The 16,196-nt window shown below is 44.3% G+C and overlaps 1 protein-coding gene across 1 annotated transcript; it reads left to right on the top strand.

The window, feature by feature from the left end:
• The first annotated feature begins 8,310 nt into the window (after positions 1-8,310).
• HSP90AA1 (heat shock protein 90 alpha family class A member 1) lies at positions 8,311-15,460 on the top strand. Its single transcript, XM_059850348.1, has 11 exons — positions 8,311-8,462; positions 10,063-10,221; positions 10,315-10,681; positions 11,126-11,259; positions 11,719-12,027; positions 12,597-12,762; positions 13,045-13,235; positions 13,366-13,513; positions 13,840-14,108; positions 14,229-14,562; positions 14,723-15,460. Exons 2-11 carry the CDS (start codon positions 10,063-10,065, stop codon positions 14,830-14,832), a joined length of 2,187 nt encoding a protein of 728 aa, XP_059706331.1. The 5' UTR covers positions 8,311-8,462; the 3' UTR covers positions 14,833-15,460.
• The last annotated feature ends 736 nt before the right edge of the window (positions 15,461-16,196 follow it).

The following is a 16,196-nucleotide window of genomic DNA, read 5'->3' as shown; positions in this document are numbered from 1 at the left end:
TAATCCAAATAAACTAGAGATGAAGAAATCCTGGGCTGTCAGCATCTGAAACAGTTTTAAATTTGTCAATCACAGGAGTGATTGCAACTCCCACAGTGCTGAAAGACCCATTCTGGAGGGGTTTTCTTCCTTGTTTTGTGTTGTCAGTGATGTGGGGGGAATAGGCAGAGGTATCTCCTGGCAAGTGTTAACCAGCACCCCTCTGTTTAGGAAATAACCTGGTGACTTCTAGTAGCTGGTGTCTGTCCTACTTTCACAGAATAGAGCAGCTGCATTATACTGACCTGCATATTAACTGGCTAAGAATACCCTCAGCTCAGCTGACTGCAAAGCAGGATTTCAGCATAAAGAGCCAAGTTACATCAGAAGATTTGCCTCAGTATGGCAGCAAGCATCTCCTTGAAAGAGATGAAACCCGATTTTCCCCTCTAATTCACTATGCCTGGTTCCTGTAGCCCACAGATAAATTTGTAATGATTAATCAAGTACTTACACAGCTCTTGACAAAATTTCTCAAAGTACCTACTCGCAGTCAGCTTTAATCAGAATATCTTACTGCTACTATTCTTTTTTTCCAGCATTCTTTTGTGGAGAGGAAGCTGGGATTCAGAGTTTTCCAGTTTTTTCACACAAAATAAATCTTTTGATCTGTCTGACACAGCAAGAAAATAACATTAAACTGTGCCTAAGCAAAGTGTTCATCACAGATAGCTATTAAGCCTTAATCTGTGATTATCTGAAAGCACTCCATAATTTTAGTATCCTTTTTTTTTATTCCATCAATATCTTGGTAATAAAATGGAAATACTGTCTGGAACATGAAAAAAAAAAAGGGTTTATCCAGAATATATGGACAAATTTTAATTAATTTCTTGCTTTTTTTTTTTAGAAGTATAGAGCGTCAAATTAAGGAGCATATCCTGTTCAAAATACTAGAGAAATCAACCTCATTGACATCTATTTTAAATGCTCACAATCTCCCATCCTGAAAAATGTGAATCCTGAGCTTGTAGATTTTTAAAATTTCTATGACCTCTAAAACCTTTACTGAAACATGCTTCATGATGAAATTCAAAGCATCTAGGTGTGTAGCAGACTCATAATATAGCACACAGCATATAATGAATTCTGAATAGCTGACTTCAAATATTTTTTCACAGACATTGCAGCACAGCACAATTATGAAGGTGACAATAATAAAATTTTTTCCAAGTTTTCCTTGACCTTCAGAAGGAAAGAAGACAGCAAGTTTGTACACAGCTCTTTGGACTGTGGGGTGTTCTGCCTGGACACCTCTTTGGCCTTGGCCAAGGCCTCTTACACATCTTTTTCACAGAATTACTTTCATACTGGTCACATCCAAGGTAACTTGGCTGTGTGACACCAGAGCTACTTTTGAGATGTAATTCACACTTAATAACTAAGTCTGCCATGCAAATTCTTTCTAGAATGAGGTTTATCAAATTAGCACCAATTTAAGCAGTTGTTCGGCAAGATTCTTCAACTCTTTCCATTTCTGTGCCCTCTTTAAAGTAGAATGATTGAGGTTATTGCATACTCAGTATCCTCAATAAAAATGTGTAATTGATTTTCTTTAACCTAGTTCACCCTGATTCCAGGTATCACTGCTTAGTAAACCTACTTTCTCAGCTTTACACAACTAAAATTCCATTTCACAACTGAATCTGAAAGTGTGATCTCCATACCAGATTGCTTTCTCTTTCCCTGATTTCTAAGGTAAACCTGTCTATGAAGGACTTTTTCTCTTTGTTTCTAGGGAATGTGCTTATAAAAAAGTAGATGCTTTGGAAGTGTTCCTGAACTATGAAGGCCTTTCCAACAATTTTTCTTCTTCCTTTTGCTAAAGTCAGCAGAGCAATTTGATCTCAAAGATATCTTCTTTATAGAAAATCTACCTAATGCCAAAATACATGATCTTTCTTATCTGCTTAAAACCCAGGACTAGAACTTGCCTTTTGTGCCTCTATTTAAAATGAATTGAAAATTTATTCCTTACTATCAACTCTTCTTTCATGTCATAATCACCTAACTCAACTTTGAAAAGTTGCCTGTTGTCAGTAATTTGCAAAATCAATACTATTGCATTAAGAATGTTAGTGAAGTACAGAACATCCTTTGTGACATAATTACCAACAGTATCCCAGATTTAGAAGGTGGCTTGAAGGAGAGTTCTGTCTCCAAATCTATCAGGCACACAAAATAAGGTATGTAAGTGCTCCATACATGCCTACACTTGATAATAAATATGCAGCAGTGCTCAGCTGTTTTAGATACTAAACCCCAACCCTTACTGTTATACTGAATTTAACTCCTAGAACTTGAGTAGGTACAGGGAAAAAAGTGTCAGGTTTATTTCCGTGGTCACTGATACTGGGGCTCTATTAAGTTATTTTTTTAACCATGTAACTTTACCATCACTATTGTTTTTAACATCTTCATGGGAAATCTAGAGTTTTGTTTGTCTAGGGACTTTTTAGTCAAACCTTCTGCTGTCTGGAAGGGCTTTTTTTCCAAGCTTCTTGTCCTTCTGAATTAGGATCTAATGAAACTTTTGGCTATGAATAGAACAAAGCTCTTAACTATGGTTAATAAAAGTTATAGCTGCCACCATACCTCTTGTTCTCCCTCCAAAGTTAACAGTTTTATGTAACTGTTCCTGATTTAAGGGAGCTCTGATGGGCATGACATTCTCCTGTCACTCTCCAAGCCACGTAACTGTGTCCTGGATTTTTGGTCCCTTCCTAGAAAGAGACTGCACACACTTCCACAAACAGGTACCACAGTCATCTCAAAATGCTCTTAGAACAAGGAGCAGAACCAGAGCGTGAAAGAAACACTTTAAACTTGGTGGAAGACAAAGTGTCTTGTATAGCTCAGCTGGCATAGGTATGATGTCTGATTTGTACATGTAACTTCAGCTACAAAGTACAAAATTATGCATTTATTCTGGGAAAGTGTAAAACATTATATAAGGTCAAAAACTATAAAGAAAATATGATTTTTTCCAGTCATAAGGGAATATTAAGATGAGGAAAAATTGAAAATATCAAATTTGAGTTTTTATAAGGTTAACCTATTAATTTTGTAACAAACACCACATAAAGTAATTTGTTATAAGACTGAGCAATTATTCTGGGACCTTATTAATGTCCCATGAATCCCATGAATCCAGGCCTTTCCATGCTCATTCTCTCAGCTTTCCTATGCATCTCAGCTTTCAATGTCTATAGAAATATATTATATATATTTTATATATATAAAATATAAATTATAATTGGCATTTGTTAGTAGTGGAATTGTTGACTTTAGCTATAACAAATATATTGTTGTTCAACAGTAAGTCCCTTTAGAATTCCTTCTGAGAGAAATGACTGACAGTTTTCACAGTCTCTGACACATACTTCAAAAACCATAAACTTTTAGGAAAAAAGAACGTGTACACACAGCCCACGGTCCATGCAATTATTGCTGCCACCTGCAGTTCTTCAGTACAACTACATTGTATGAGATCGATTTTGTTCTTTGCCTCTTCAGTAGCTTCTTCACCAGAAAAATATTTATTCTAAGTGACTATCGATCCTATTTCTACAATGAATCACCTTTTTTTGTGACCTACAGATCTTATGATCACTTCAGCTTCCAGCAAGCAATGAGAAAGCACAAAAGAACACAGCCTGGGAAATAGTTTTAAGAAAACATGAAGCTTTGCTCAGACAGATATCCATTCCCAGCTTTACATTTCATTATGATAACACAGATTTTACATGCATAATTCCATGTGTTAAAGCAAACTAGACATATATTACCAGATCTTTATACTTACATCATTCTTCTGAAATCTACTGTTAAGCAGTTTCAGTTGATGCTGTTTTGTTTTCCTTCAGTAAACCCTGAAGCATTGAGATAACATGACAAAACTGTCTCAGAACTCAAACAAAATTAATTTTAAAGCAATGCTATAAAAGCATTAAGGCTACAACACCAAACACTCAGAAGTTAAGTTAAATGCTGGAATTCAAATTCTCTATGCAAACGTTTTTTAATTTCTTTGTGGCTTATAAAAAACAAAAAAATCTTCAGCAACACAGAAAAAGCCCTTGATTGAATTAAGAATAAACCCCAGTTTTTCCTGTGTCTTATTTCAACACTTTGAACATTAAACACCTTCAGCTTTTACTTTGTTCTTTTTAAATATTGTAACATTCACATAGCAAGGAGTTCTATGAAATTGTGTAATTAAAGATTCTATGAGAATGCAAATGTATAGAGAGACCAAGTGTGGGACTAATCCTTAGGAAACCAGGAAATGCACAACGGAGACTTTGTGGTAAGGAGTGTCCTGTTGGTGAGTCGGGGTCAGCTGTCCCAGCTGTGTCCCCTCACAGCTCCTTGTGCCCCCCAGCCTCCTTGCTGGGGGTCAGTGTGAGGAGCAGAAAAGGCCTTGATAATGTCCAAACACTGCTCAGCAATAACATAAACATCTCTGGGGTATCAACATTGTTTGCAGCACAAATTCAAAATACAACTCCATGCTGGCTGCTATGAAGAAAATTAACTCTACCCCAATGAAAACCAGCACAATCTCTTCGTTGAAAAATTGATCTATCTTGCTCAGAATTTCCTCCAAAATTAACTCTGACACGAACCAAGTTAGGAACCTTTTTTTTTCTTGCCTAAAAGTGAAGCAATACAAAACTGGGACCAGTTAAATTAGAGTAACCATAGGAACAAAATGTCTATATTTGCTAGCCCTCACTGCATAACAGAACAAAAAGAATACAGGTTATTCACAAGTCATGAAGAAAATATGTGTTTTACACAGTCACAGAGGAACTTGGATTAAGCAGAGCTGGGAAAACTTAGACGGTTTGGTATGAGATTACATTCTCCCAGTGCACTTGTCAAACAACTTTGACAAAAGAAATCAGACTGCTTTTGAAAGCTGAATAACACAACCACAAAAGAGAAAACAGAATGATGTGACTGGAGACTAGACAGTATAAAGGCATGTGATCCTGCAGACCTATGCAAAACCTTCCATAGGTCTTCACATGCTTAAAATGACATATAACCCTAAGTCTGAATCACTGGGCCAACATTGAGAGATTAGAAGAGAAAATACTTTTTCAAACATCTTGATTATTATTAAAGTGGCAACCTTAAAATTCTAGACACCTCAAAAGGAGAGCACACAAGCAAATTTAGCAGGATATTGCAGGATAAAATGCTTGGACACATTTCCATATATTGCAATATTTCAGCCATTTTCTGAAGTACAGAAGTTACTTTGGTGCAAATACATGTTAGAAAGCATTTCCATCAATGGAATCTGAATGTAAGAGGGTTTCAGCCTAAAAGGCACATCCTATAGTATTTACACAATACCATGACTATTTTTTAATCTAAGAAAAAACATAAAAGTTACCTCATTATGCCTGAGTGTAACTGCCACACCTTATTAAGGCAGTGGTAAAATACCATTAGGCTGCTTTATGGAAGCAGACAAGCAAAGCAGCTGTCAGATCACTGAAATCACAGTCACTGTGCAAAGAAAGGAACCTGCTGTACTCAGGAAAGCATTTTGGTGCACAGGCACTTCGTATAGGCATAAGTGTCTGAGAGAAAGGAAGAGAAATGCATTGAGAAGCACCCCAAAATCCAACTTGAAGACAGGACAGAAAACAACCAGCCAAAGTAAGTAGCAAGAAGGTGACCCAGACGTACGTGCAGAACTTTCAAGGCTGAGCACTGGCTGAAATCCAACTTTTTCAGTGGCTTAGAATGGTGAGCAAATAATCTCACCCTTACAGTCTGATTTCTCCTGTGGGCTGAGCAGCAGCTCATTTATACACCCTTTTATGTTGTCGACACCACGATTAATTTTTCCACCTAATTAACTAACCTGCAGGATCCTGTATTTTGGCCAACTGCTTGGGTCAGAGCTGGAGCACCAGGATTGAGAAGGGCAGAGTCCTCTAAGGCATTGCACTACTACAGGTACTGCAGAAACTGCAGCAAGACAAGCTATAATTTTAATTCCTCAGTGTTCCTACATGTTTTACATGTGTACTTAATAGATCTTGTCAAAATGCTGAAAAACTCTCTGAAAACAGAATGCTACAAAAAAATCAAGCCAGTGGACCCCAATTCAATCAGATTTGCTTGTCGGGGTTAAAACTGCAGGATAACCAATGCAAAGGACATGAAGTTCAGCATGAGGATTTTTGATTAAATGTGTTAATGGATCTAAGTATTGCAATATTAATTCATGCTAGCCAGTCTATTTCAGACACTCAACTTGGAGAAGGGCAGGTTAGGCAACTTAAACTTCAATTCCCCAAAGCCAGTCAGATGTTGAACTAGATAGAAGTCTGGGGTACATCTAAGAGCCAAAAGAAAATGGAAGGAAGTTGCACCTGAGATAAATTTTTGCAACAGAAACAACATTCTTTTTATTCCTCAAATAAATAACCATTCTTTAAAGCAAGGAGATATGGCTAAATTCATGCTTACATCAGTGCATAATTTTAACATGTAGTTTCTCTGGGTATTTATATCCTCGAAAGTGGATCAGCTCCAAGAAGAAAGTTTTAGAAGTCTGGTCTGGAACACATGGGATGCAGATCATTCTCCTGAGATGTGGAAGATCTGCATTTAACTCCCTGCTCCCAATCAGGTCATTCAGGATATAAAAATACCCGCCCTGCTAAATGCTGCAATCACAGATCTGCTTGGTATAATGAGATGTGTACATATCAAAGCCTTTATGCAGGATATGTAAATGTATGTATAAAGGTGTCTCTTGCGGTGCCCTTTGAACATCAACCGAGATTTCCCAGATGAACTGGCAAAGGCCAAGTTCAGGCTCACAATCCCAGCGGGTTTCAGGCTTTGGGCTGTTACAAACCCAACAGCACTGGCCTACGCCTCATGTCTACTATTAGCACTTAAATCCTTAAGTAACTGCATAGCTATGTAGGTCTGCTGAGCTGCTTGGCTTTGGTCCCACGGCTCTTTTTACCCTGTGCAAGTGCACAGACCGAGAGGCAGAATTTAGTTAACTCGCAGACTTATACCTGCTGCGTGAGAACGGGTGCTGTTTTCCCTGAGCAGGCGAAACGCGTTACCACAGCATCCCTAAGCTGTGATTCACCCGGCTACACCCGGCAGCGCGGCCGGATCCCGCCCGGCGAGTAGGGCAGGGGGAACAGTGCCGCCCTCCCGCAGCCCCTGGTCCCAGCCGAGGGGACGGACGGCAGCAGCTGCACAGCCACACACCTCCACCTGCGCACACACAGAGGCACACAGCTGCACACCCGCACTCCTGCACAGCCATGCACCTTAAATCCTTAAGTAACTTAAATCCTTGAGCTTGCACAACTGCAGCAGCGTACCTGAGCATCCGCACACCTTCACTTCCGCACGGCCGCACTCCATCCGGCACTCTCCCACCCTCACACACCTGCACCCCGCACACCTGAGCACCCTCACACACCCGCACCCTCACTCTCCCACCCCTCACACACCTGCACAGCCGCACTCCATCCGGCACGGTACCTGCACCCTCACTCTCCCACCCTCACACAGCTGCACCCCGCACACCTGAGCACCCTCATACACCTGCACCGTCACTCTCCCACCCTTACACACCTGCACCCCGTCCACCTGAGCACCCTCACACACCTGCGCCGTCACTCTCCCACCCTCACACACCTGTACCCCGCACTCCCGCACAGCCGCAAGCCGGCGCACCGGCCACGCAGCAGAGACAGGGGTTCAGCACGGTGAGACAGAGACTGACCGCCGCCCCACACCCCAGCCCTGGGCCGCCCCCGCAGGAGTCGGGGGGCACCCCGAGTTTTCCAGGCCCTTCCCTGCCGCTCGGCGGGGCGGGGGAGAATGGGAGAAGATGAGGCGGGAGGGGAGAGACCCCGGCCCCGCCCCCGCCCCCTTCTAGGACGTTCGGAGCGGGGCTCGGCAGCGAGTGACGTCATCCGGCACTCGCGCAACAGCCCCGGGCCCCGCCCCTTCGGCACCGCCCCGCGAGGCTCCCGCACATGCGCCCGCCTCCTTCCTGCTTTCCCCCTCCCCCCGGAGTCCCGGCCGAGCCAATCGCTGGGGGCGCAGCGGGGCGGGGCGCGGGGAGAGCGCGGGCTCGCGCCCATTCAGCAGCCGGCCCCGCGGCGCCTGTCGCGGACGGCTGCGATTGGCTGCGAGCGGCACGGCCCCGCCCCTCGGCCGGCTTGTTCCGCCCCCGCCTCGCGGCCCCCTCCCCGCGCCCCCCCGCGCCGGCGGTGAAGGTTCCCGATGGTTCTGGAAGGAGGCGGATCCCGCCGTATATAAATCGGGCGGGCTGTGGGGAGCGCGCACTAGAGAGGGTACAGCGGAGCGAGCGGGCTGTGTTACAGCGTCAGTGAAGAGAGCAGCACCCCCCTGCCAAGGTGAGCGGTGGGGGCAGCAGCCGGCCCTTGCTGGCGGTGGATCGATGTAGGGAGCGTTTTCTGACCGAGCCCCGGGGCTCGGTGGCTGGGGTCGCGGAGCTCGTGTTCGGAGTTGCGTGGGAGGTGGGGGTGGGGTGTGCTGTAGCAGCCGCGTGGCGTTGGACATGCTTTTCTCTGTACTTCTCTAGATCCTGGGAAAGGTGATTGGGGCTTACAGTCTGGGTATGGCTGAAAGGGAGACTGGGGTTGATGATTCTGAACCCAGCTTATTAAACTTGCGTTCTTATAAGAACAGCGGTGGAGGTGGGGAAACCGAGCAGCTCCTTGGGGGGGTTCCGGTATGGCAGCGGAGCGGCGGGCGGTCAGGGAAGGCGCTGTTCTTGTCCCGGGCTGCAGCTGCAGCGCCCCCTCCGCCTCGCAGCGTGCGCGGGAGGGCTGTAGGAGGCTGACCCGAGTCCGCTTCGGTGCGGAGGTATCGGGTGGCCGGAGAGATTCGCTCTCAATGAATGGGCCCCCAGCCACGAGCGTGCAAAGGTCTGGGGGGGGGGGGGGGGTGGGCGCTAAACTGGGAAAGCGGCGGGGGCGAGAGGGGGAAAGGAGGGGGGAAGGGAGTCAGGAGCAGGAGAAAAGGAGTGGCAGAGATGGCGGAAGAAATAGGTGGCAGAGGCTGAAAGAACGTGTACTATGGAGGGAGGGAACGGGGGCTAGGGGAAAGGAGCAGAGTGCCAGGAGGGAAGGGAGCGGGGGGTGAGGGAAGGCGAGAGTGGGGGCGGTAGGAATGAAGGAGCGGGAGAAAAGCGGGATGGAGGAGGGAAAGAAAGGGGGCTGGGGAGAATGCGGTGTGAAGGGACAGGCGGGCAGGAGCGGGAGCAAGGAGATGAGGCCAGGAGCGGGTTCGGGGGCTGCTGCGCTCAGCAGCGCTTTGGGGGGGTGGGGAATGCGCGCTCGGCGCGGGCGGGAGGCGGGGGCAGGCAGGGAAGGCTCTGGCAGTTTCTAGAACGTCTCGCGGTTCCGGCGGGCGCCGCCAGGGGGCGCTGCGCTGCCGCTCCCGCCCGCGGGCTCGGGGCGCGGTCCCGGTGCGGGCGGGGGGGCCGGGGCCGCCTCGCGGCGGGGGCTGGGCCTGCGCCCCGCGGCTCCGGCCCGCCCGGTGCCCTCCGCTCTGCAGCCATCGGAGCGGCGTTGTGGTTGGACTTCTCTCTCTCGAGTGAAATCCGCCGCCCCTGAGGTTTGGCTCCCGCAAGGGGGGGCAAACGGACAGCTATGTCCGGTGAAGGACGAGTATTTATTAACGCAAATATTTGTCCAGAGAAGCGAGTCCGGCTGAGCAGTGTTGGTTTCTAAGTCAGAGGTGAGGATAGCTGTGTATTCAAAGTAATAGGAGGGTGCGGCACGTCTTGTCATTTATTTTCTGCATGTCTTTTGAGTAGTTACTAGCTGTAAATAAGGAATGGAAAGGGCTTTTTTATGTGCGTGTTCCTATGGTGCTGAAACCACGTGGTTAAAAAACTTTTTCTCAGAATGCTATTGTCACTGCCTGTAAGAGGATATGTTAGGTAAGCTGTTCCAGATGGAATTTCAACTCCTCCCTCTCCTTTCACAGATGCCGGAAGCTGTGCAAACTCAGGACCAACCAATGGAGGAGGAGGTGGAGACCTTTGCCTTTCAGGCTGAGATTGCTCAGTTGATGTCTCTGATCATCAACACTTTCTACTCCAATAAGGAAATCTTCCTCCGTGAGCTGATCTCCAATTCCTCAGATGTAAGTTCCAAAAGTAGTCTGGTTTATTCTGAGAATTACTGAAATACTCTAGAAGTAGTCAGGCAATATTAAAGCGTGTCTTTCCTCTTATAGGCTCTGGATAAGATTAGGTATGAAAGCTTGACTGACCCAAGCAAGCTGGATTCTGGGAAAGAGCTGAAAATTAACCTGATTCCAAACAAGCATGATCGCACTCTAACCATTGTGGATACTGGCATTGGGATGACCAAAGCTGACCTGGTCAACAACCTTGGTACCATTGCCAAGTCTGGCACCAAGGCTTTCATGGAAGCCCTGCAGGCAGGTGCTGATATCTCCATGATTGGTCAGTTTGGTGTTGGCTTCTACTCTGCCTACCTGGTTGCTGAGAAGGTGACAGTGATCACCAAGCACAACGATGATGAGCAGTATGCTTGGGAGTCCTCAGCTGGAGGGTCCTTCACTGTCAGACTGGATAACGGTGAGTGTTTCTGCTCAATGACCTCTTTTAAAGAGGTTTGGCAATGGTGTATAGTCTGCCTTGGAAAAGAAAGTAACATGTTACATCAGGCATAGGTCCAGGTCTTACCTTGTCATTTCAGTTGGTGTAATTTGATATGTATGGAATGCCCGGGTAAGTGGTGCATTAAGCTTTCAAAGTTGACACATGGAAAAGTATTTGTAAGACCTCAACAACTTTTTATGCAGAGTCTTTAAAGACCCTGAACAGAGGAGTAGACATCTTCTGAAGCTTGTTTGAAATACATGCAGTAAACTTAAAAAAGCCTAACCTACGCTGTTTTTATACAGAGTACTTAGGTTTTGTTAAGGTGAAAAAATAGCTGATAGAGCAGTGTGGTTTTTAAAGAGTTAATCATTGAAGCTTCTTGCTACAGTAAAGTAAAACATGTAAACTCCATTCTAGGTGAACCTCTGGGCCGTGGAACCAAAGTCATCCTGCATCTTAAAGAAGATCAGACTGAATACCTGGAGGAGCGGCGAATCAAGGAAATTGTGAAGAAGCACTCTCAGTTCATTGGCTACCCCATTACACTCTTTGTATGTACCTTGGTTAAAATGCTAAATAAGTATTTTCAGTTTCACAAGAGGGAGTTCATGTAAGAAGGAGCAGTTAATCTTTATTTGGTTAGTTTCACTTCTCTTAGGTGCTAAATGAAGGAAGCTCTGGGGAAATGTAGTTCTGTTACTTAAAATTGTATTGCACAGGACTATGTTTAAAAAAAAATGTTTTCCAAGCCACTAGTATCTGTTTCCAGACAGTTAATGTTAGGAGTCATTCAGTGTAATCAAACGGAGCAGTAAGAACTTGGCTCGTAGCATGTGGAAACACCCACTTGTGTCAGCACCCAGATTGAGAGTCCTTGGAGTGTGTGGGAGGGAGACCTTGATACCATGTTCTTGAAGTTTGCTGGCTTCCTGAGGCTGAAGGGGTGCTTTAGAACTGTTACTTAGTAAATTTACAGCTTTTGCAATTCAAGTACTGATACTGTTTTGTAGGTGGAAAAGGAGCGTGATAAGGAGGTGAGTGATGATGAGGCTGAGGAAAAGGAAGAGGAAAAAGAAGATAAGGAGGAAAAGACAGAAGATAAACCAGAGATTGAGGATGTTGGTTCTGATGAAGAAGAAGAGAAGAAGGATGGAGATAAGAAAAAGAAGAAGAAGATTAAGGAGAAGTACATTGATCAGGAGGAGCTCAACAAGACCAAGCCCATTTGGACCAGGAATCCAGATGACATAACCAATGAGGAATATGGGGAATTCTACAAGAGTCTGACTAATGACTGGGAAGACCACCTGGCTGTCAAAGTAAGTTTTTCTCTTAAACTCAGCTATGGTTGCTATATCTGTAGATACATAGACTATAGCATACAGCACTGAAGGTGGAAGGTTGCTTAACATGCTGCTAAATCAATCCATTGTGCATTGATGTTCATTATCTGGATTAAACCTGCAGCCAAGGAAGTGCAGATGCCTTCCCAGTTAATAGCTTAGTCACCCTGTCTAATTGAACTTAAGACTAGGTTACATATAAAAACTGAATAGGTTGTAATTTGTCATTGAAAAGGTTTTGTGCCTTTTGTTTGATGAGAGGGAGTGGAGAGGGAGTGCTAAAAAACACATTTGCTTTCAAAATCTCAGTATACTGTGTAAGGAGCTGAATGTGTTCTGAATTGGTCTGCAGATCTCAAAATGTAACGCTAAATTCAGTGTGGCTGTTTGAGGACAGGCTTGTTTCCTGACCAGTGTTGCAGCTGCTCTGTAATCTAATCTCCAGTGGGTTGCTTTTTGTGCTCTGCATTTGGAGAGCTGTTATAAGTGGATATCACACTAGAACCAGGCAAATTGACTAAAATGATCATCTTGTTCTCTCACAGCACTTCTCTGTGGAAGGGCAGCTGGAATTCAGGGCTCTCCTGTTTGTCCCACGGCGTGCACCCTTTGATCTGTTTGAAAACAGGAAGAAGAAGAACAACATCAAACTGTATGTGCGCAGAGTTTTCATCATGGACAACTGTGAGGAACTGATCCCTGAATATCTGAGTGAGTATAATTCTGCAGAAAGTGTTCCTGAAAAGTTGGAAAAACTGCTTAGTTATCCTGTAGTTTTCTTTTTTATGTAAAGAAATTTGGAAGTAAAGAAATTCGGAAGGGAGAGAATTTCAGTTCTAAACAGCTGTTAAACAGTTAAAAGTATTGCTTAGTACACGTTTATTGGAATTCTGTAGAAACAAATTGATAATTTCTAGTGGGCAGGGACGCATGCAGGTAGAGTGACTGGTAATATTTGTTTGAGACTAACAAAGATAATTCTGTTGTTTGCAGATTTCATGAGAGGTGTGGTAGACTCTGAGGATTTACCTCTGAATATTTCTCGTGAAATGCTGCAACAAAGCAAGATCCTGAAAGTGATCCGGAAGAACTTGGTGAAGAAGTGCTTGGAACTTTTCACTGAGCTGGCTGAGGACAAGGAGAACTACAAGAAGTTCTATGAGCAGTTCTCCAAGAACATCAAGGTTTGTAGTCTTTCTGCTGAACACTGCTGATATTTGTAGTTGCAGATTTTTGTTGTGCCTGAGCTACTAAACATAGTTCAGTATTTATCTGAAGGAATCACTTAGTGATTTTTCTTCTTGCTTTTTGTAGCTTGGCATCCACGAGGACTCGCAGAACCGCAAGAAGCTCTCAGAATTGCTGAGGTACTACACATCTGCATCTGGTGATGAGATGGTTTCTCTGAAGGATTACTGCACTCGGATGAAGGAAAACCAGAAACACGTCTACTACATTACTGGTGAGTTGGGACCTGAAAGGCCAACACTGAAGGTTTCTCTTCTGAGGGCTTTATAAATGCTGGTACAGGGTTCCCTTGCTTGGCAGGAATGGGGAACATTTTTTACCTGGGATTCCAGGAAATAAAAATTTGCTTCCAAATCAGTTTAGAGTATTAAATGCTAGAGTGTCAGTTTAAACAGCTTGGAGCATATTTTGGGCTGTTGGTGCCCCTTTTTCCCTGTTGTTGGGACATGAAGCACCAGAGCTGTTGCATAGGCTCTGCAGAAGCTGAACAAGCTGCTGTTAGTGCTGAGGGAGGATCATCTGTGGTGGTGTTTGTTGCAGGTGAGACAAAGGATCAGGTGGCCAACTCTGCTTTTGTGGAGCGTCTCCGCAAACATGGGCTGGAAGTGATCTACATGATTGAGCCTATTGATGAATACTGTGTGCAGCAGCTGAAGGAATTTGAAGGCAAGACCCTGGTTTCTGTAACAAAAGAGGGTCTGGAGCTCCCAGAAGATGAGGAAGAGAAAAAGAAACAGGAGGAGAAGAAAGCAAAGTTTGAAAATCTTTGCAAGATAATGAAAGATATCCTTGAAAAGAAAGTAGAAAAGGTAAAAGTAGTGCTTGGTTTATTTGTGTGTTTAAGTCAATGTGAAATTAATTTAGGGTAAATCAGTTGTACTTGCTGAAATGTTTAAATTGCGAACTTCGGCTTTGTATTCCCTGTGCAGGTTGTTGTGTCCAATCGTTTAGTTACTTCTCCGTGCTGCATTGTAACAAGCACGTATGGCTGGACTGCCAACATGGAGAGGATCATGAAAGCGCAGGCGTTAAGGGACAACTCCACAATGGGATACATGGCAGCAAAGAAACACCTGGAGATCAATCCTGATCATTCCATCATTGAAACACTGAGGCAGAAAGCAGAGGCTGATAAGAATGACAAGTCTGTGAAGGATCTTGTCATCTTGCTGTATGAGACAGCACTGCTGTCCTCTGGCTTCAGCTTAGAAGACCCTCAGACACATGCCAACCGCATTTATAGAATGATCAAACTTGGGCTGGGTGAGTTACCAAATCTGTCCTGGCTCCTGTGAACTTGGGGTGTATTGTGTTGGTCCTGCTTGGTAGTGTGGAAAATGAGCCCTCAGGTGGCTGAAGTACTGTGGAGATGAAAGGTTTGAGTTGTGCTGTCAGCATTAATGGGTGTGTGTTTCCTGCACAGGCATCGATGAAGATGACACTGCTGCAGAAGAAGCCAGTCCAGCAGTCACTGAGGAGATGCCACCTCTTGAGGGAGATGATGACACATCACGCATGGAGGAGGTGGATTAAAGGAGTTTACAGGAACTCATGAATGTTTCCTTGGCTAATATGAATAAGTTATATTTTGTATATTATGAATGTTACCTGCCAAAAAAATCTTTGACACTTTGTCTGCATTCCCTCTGTATATTTATTTTCGAAGATGTTATACCTTTATTTTTGTTACATTGCTTTTTCAGCTGATGTGAGATAAAAATGCCATTGAGGGAATATTTTCTTTAACACTGTACAACCCTAAACAGGCAAGTAAGGAGTAGTTATTTTTGTCTGTATTAGCTGGTTGCAGGTGGCAGGGTTTTTGACTTATTCTTAATTGCCAGAAATGTGGAAAGTAATGAAGATGGGAAGACATCAGGGTGTTCAAGTTTGTTTAGTGTTACACAGCTCTTCAATTCTTGTCTAACATACAGTACCTAGTAACTAGGTATCTAGGAGAGCTGAATCTCTTGGGGAAGCTTTAATCCTTCTGCTCCTAACAAGGTCTTGATGTTTAAAGTTGTTTTTTTATACTGTTCAAGGATTCTGGATTGCACTCTACCATAGAATAGAATCCACTGTAAATCTCTATTGTGACTTATGCAACTCTGCATGTACAGTTCAAACCTAGAACTGTAAGAATAAAAGTGTTAAGAATTGAGCTGTGTCACTGACTTGTCTGTTTGCACTGAAACAAAATTGCTGTGCCCATGCCCATATGAGCTGCTGCTCTGGATCCTGAGCTCCAGCTGCTGCCCACAATGTATAATGAATAGGGTGTGCTTGGTGATCCTACTACACAGCCAGTGCCTCTCCAGAGCAGGAAGGGTCTATGGAAAAGTCATCTGCTCTGAGTGGGGTATAATTCATGGGGTGGTGCAGCAATTGTTCAGAAGTCTGGGTGGAGCTGCAGCCCTGTTCCATGCTACTGCTGGGAGGTGATCAAGAACTTTTACCTGAGAAGTTGCCAGTAACATTACAGACCCTGCCTGGGACCTAGGTGGTGGTGCTGAATTCTGTATTCCTTGGCATTTGTCTTGGAATAGCCAAGAGAAATTGCATTCTTTGTAAGCAGCTCCATTCAGCAGTTTGCCCTTGGTGCTGCTTGGGTGCCCTTTAGCTGACTTTAGGAGATTGTGTTTGGTACAATGTCTTATTCAATTAACTGCTTTGGGAGGAGGGGTTAAGGGCAAATTCTGACAAGCTCGCCCTGCAGGTTTCCTGTGTCCGTTTGTTTTTCTCCATGATGCAGAAGTTCCCAGTATAAAATAACTCACATACATACTTTACAATAGCGTGTTGGTGTTCTGGTCCTAAGTGCGTTTCACAGGTACCTAAACCCGGTTTCATGGAAACCAATTCAAAATGAGTTGGACAAGTGGTTTGTGAGGAGATCT

The sequence above is a fragment of the Haemorhous mexicanus genome, chromosome 6, assembly GCF_027477595.1.
Source record: "Haemorhous mexicanus isolate bHaeMex1 chromosome 6, bHaeMex1.pri, whole genome shotgun sequence".
NCBI lineage: Eukaryota > Metazoa > Chordata > Aves > Passeriformes > Fringillidae > Haemorhous > Haemorhous mexicanus.
Note: the sequence above shows the minus strand (reverse complement) of the source record. Positions and strands in the feature narration are given on the sequence as shown.

What these genes read in the sequence shown, in the direction of transcription:
- HSP90AA1 (XM_059850348.1), top strand. Translation starts at nt 10,063, where the DNA reads ATGCCGGAAGCTGTGCAAACTCAGGACCAACCAATGGAGGAGGAGGTG. An exon ending in AGTTCTCCAAGAACATCAAG is followed by an intron (nt 13,236 to 13,365) that starts GTTTGTAGTCTT and finishes TGCTTTTTGTAG; the next exon opens with CTTGGCATCCACGAGGACTC. An exon ending in TTGAAAAGAAAGTAGAAAAG is followed by an intron (nt 14,109 to 14,228) that starts GTAAAAGTAGTG and finishes TTCCCTGTGCAG; the next exon opens with GTTGTTGTGTCCAATCGTTT.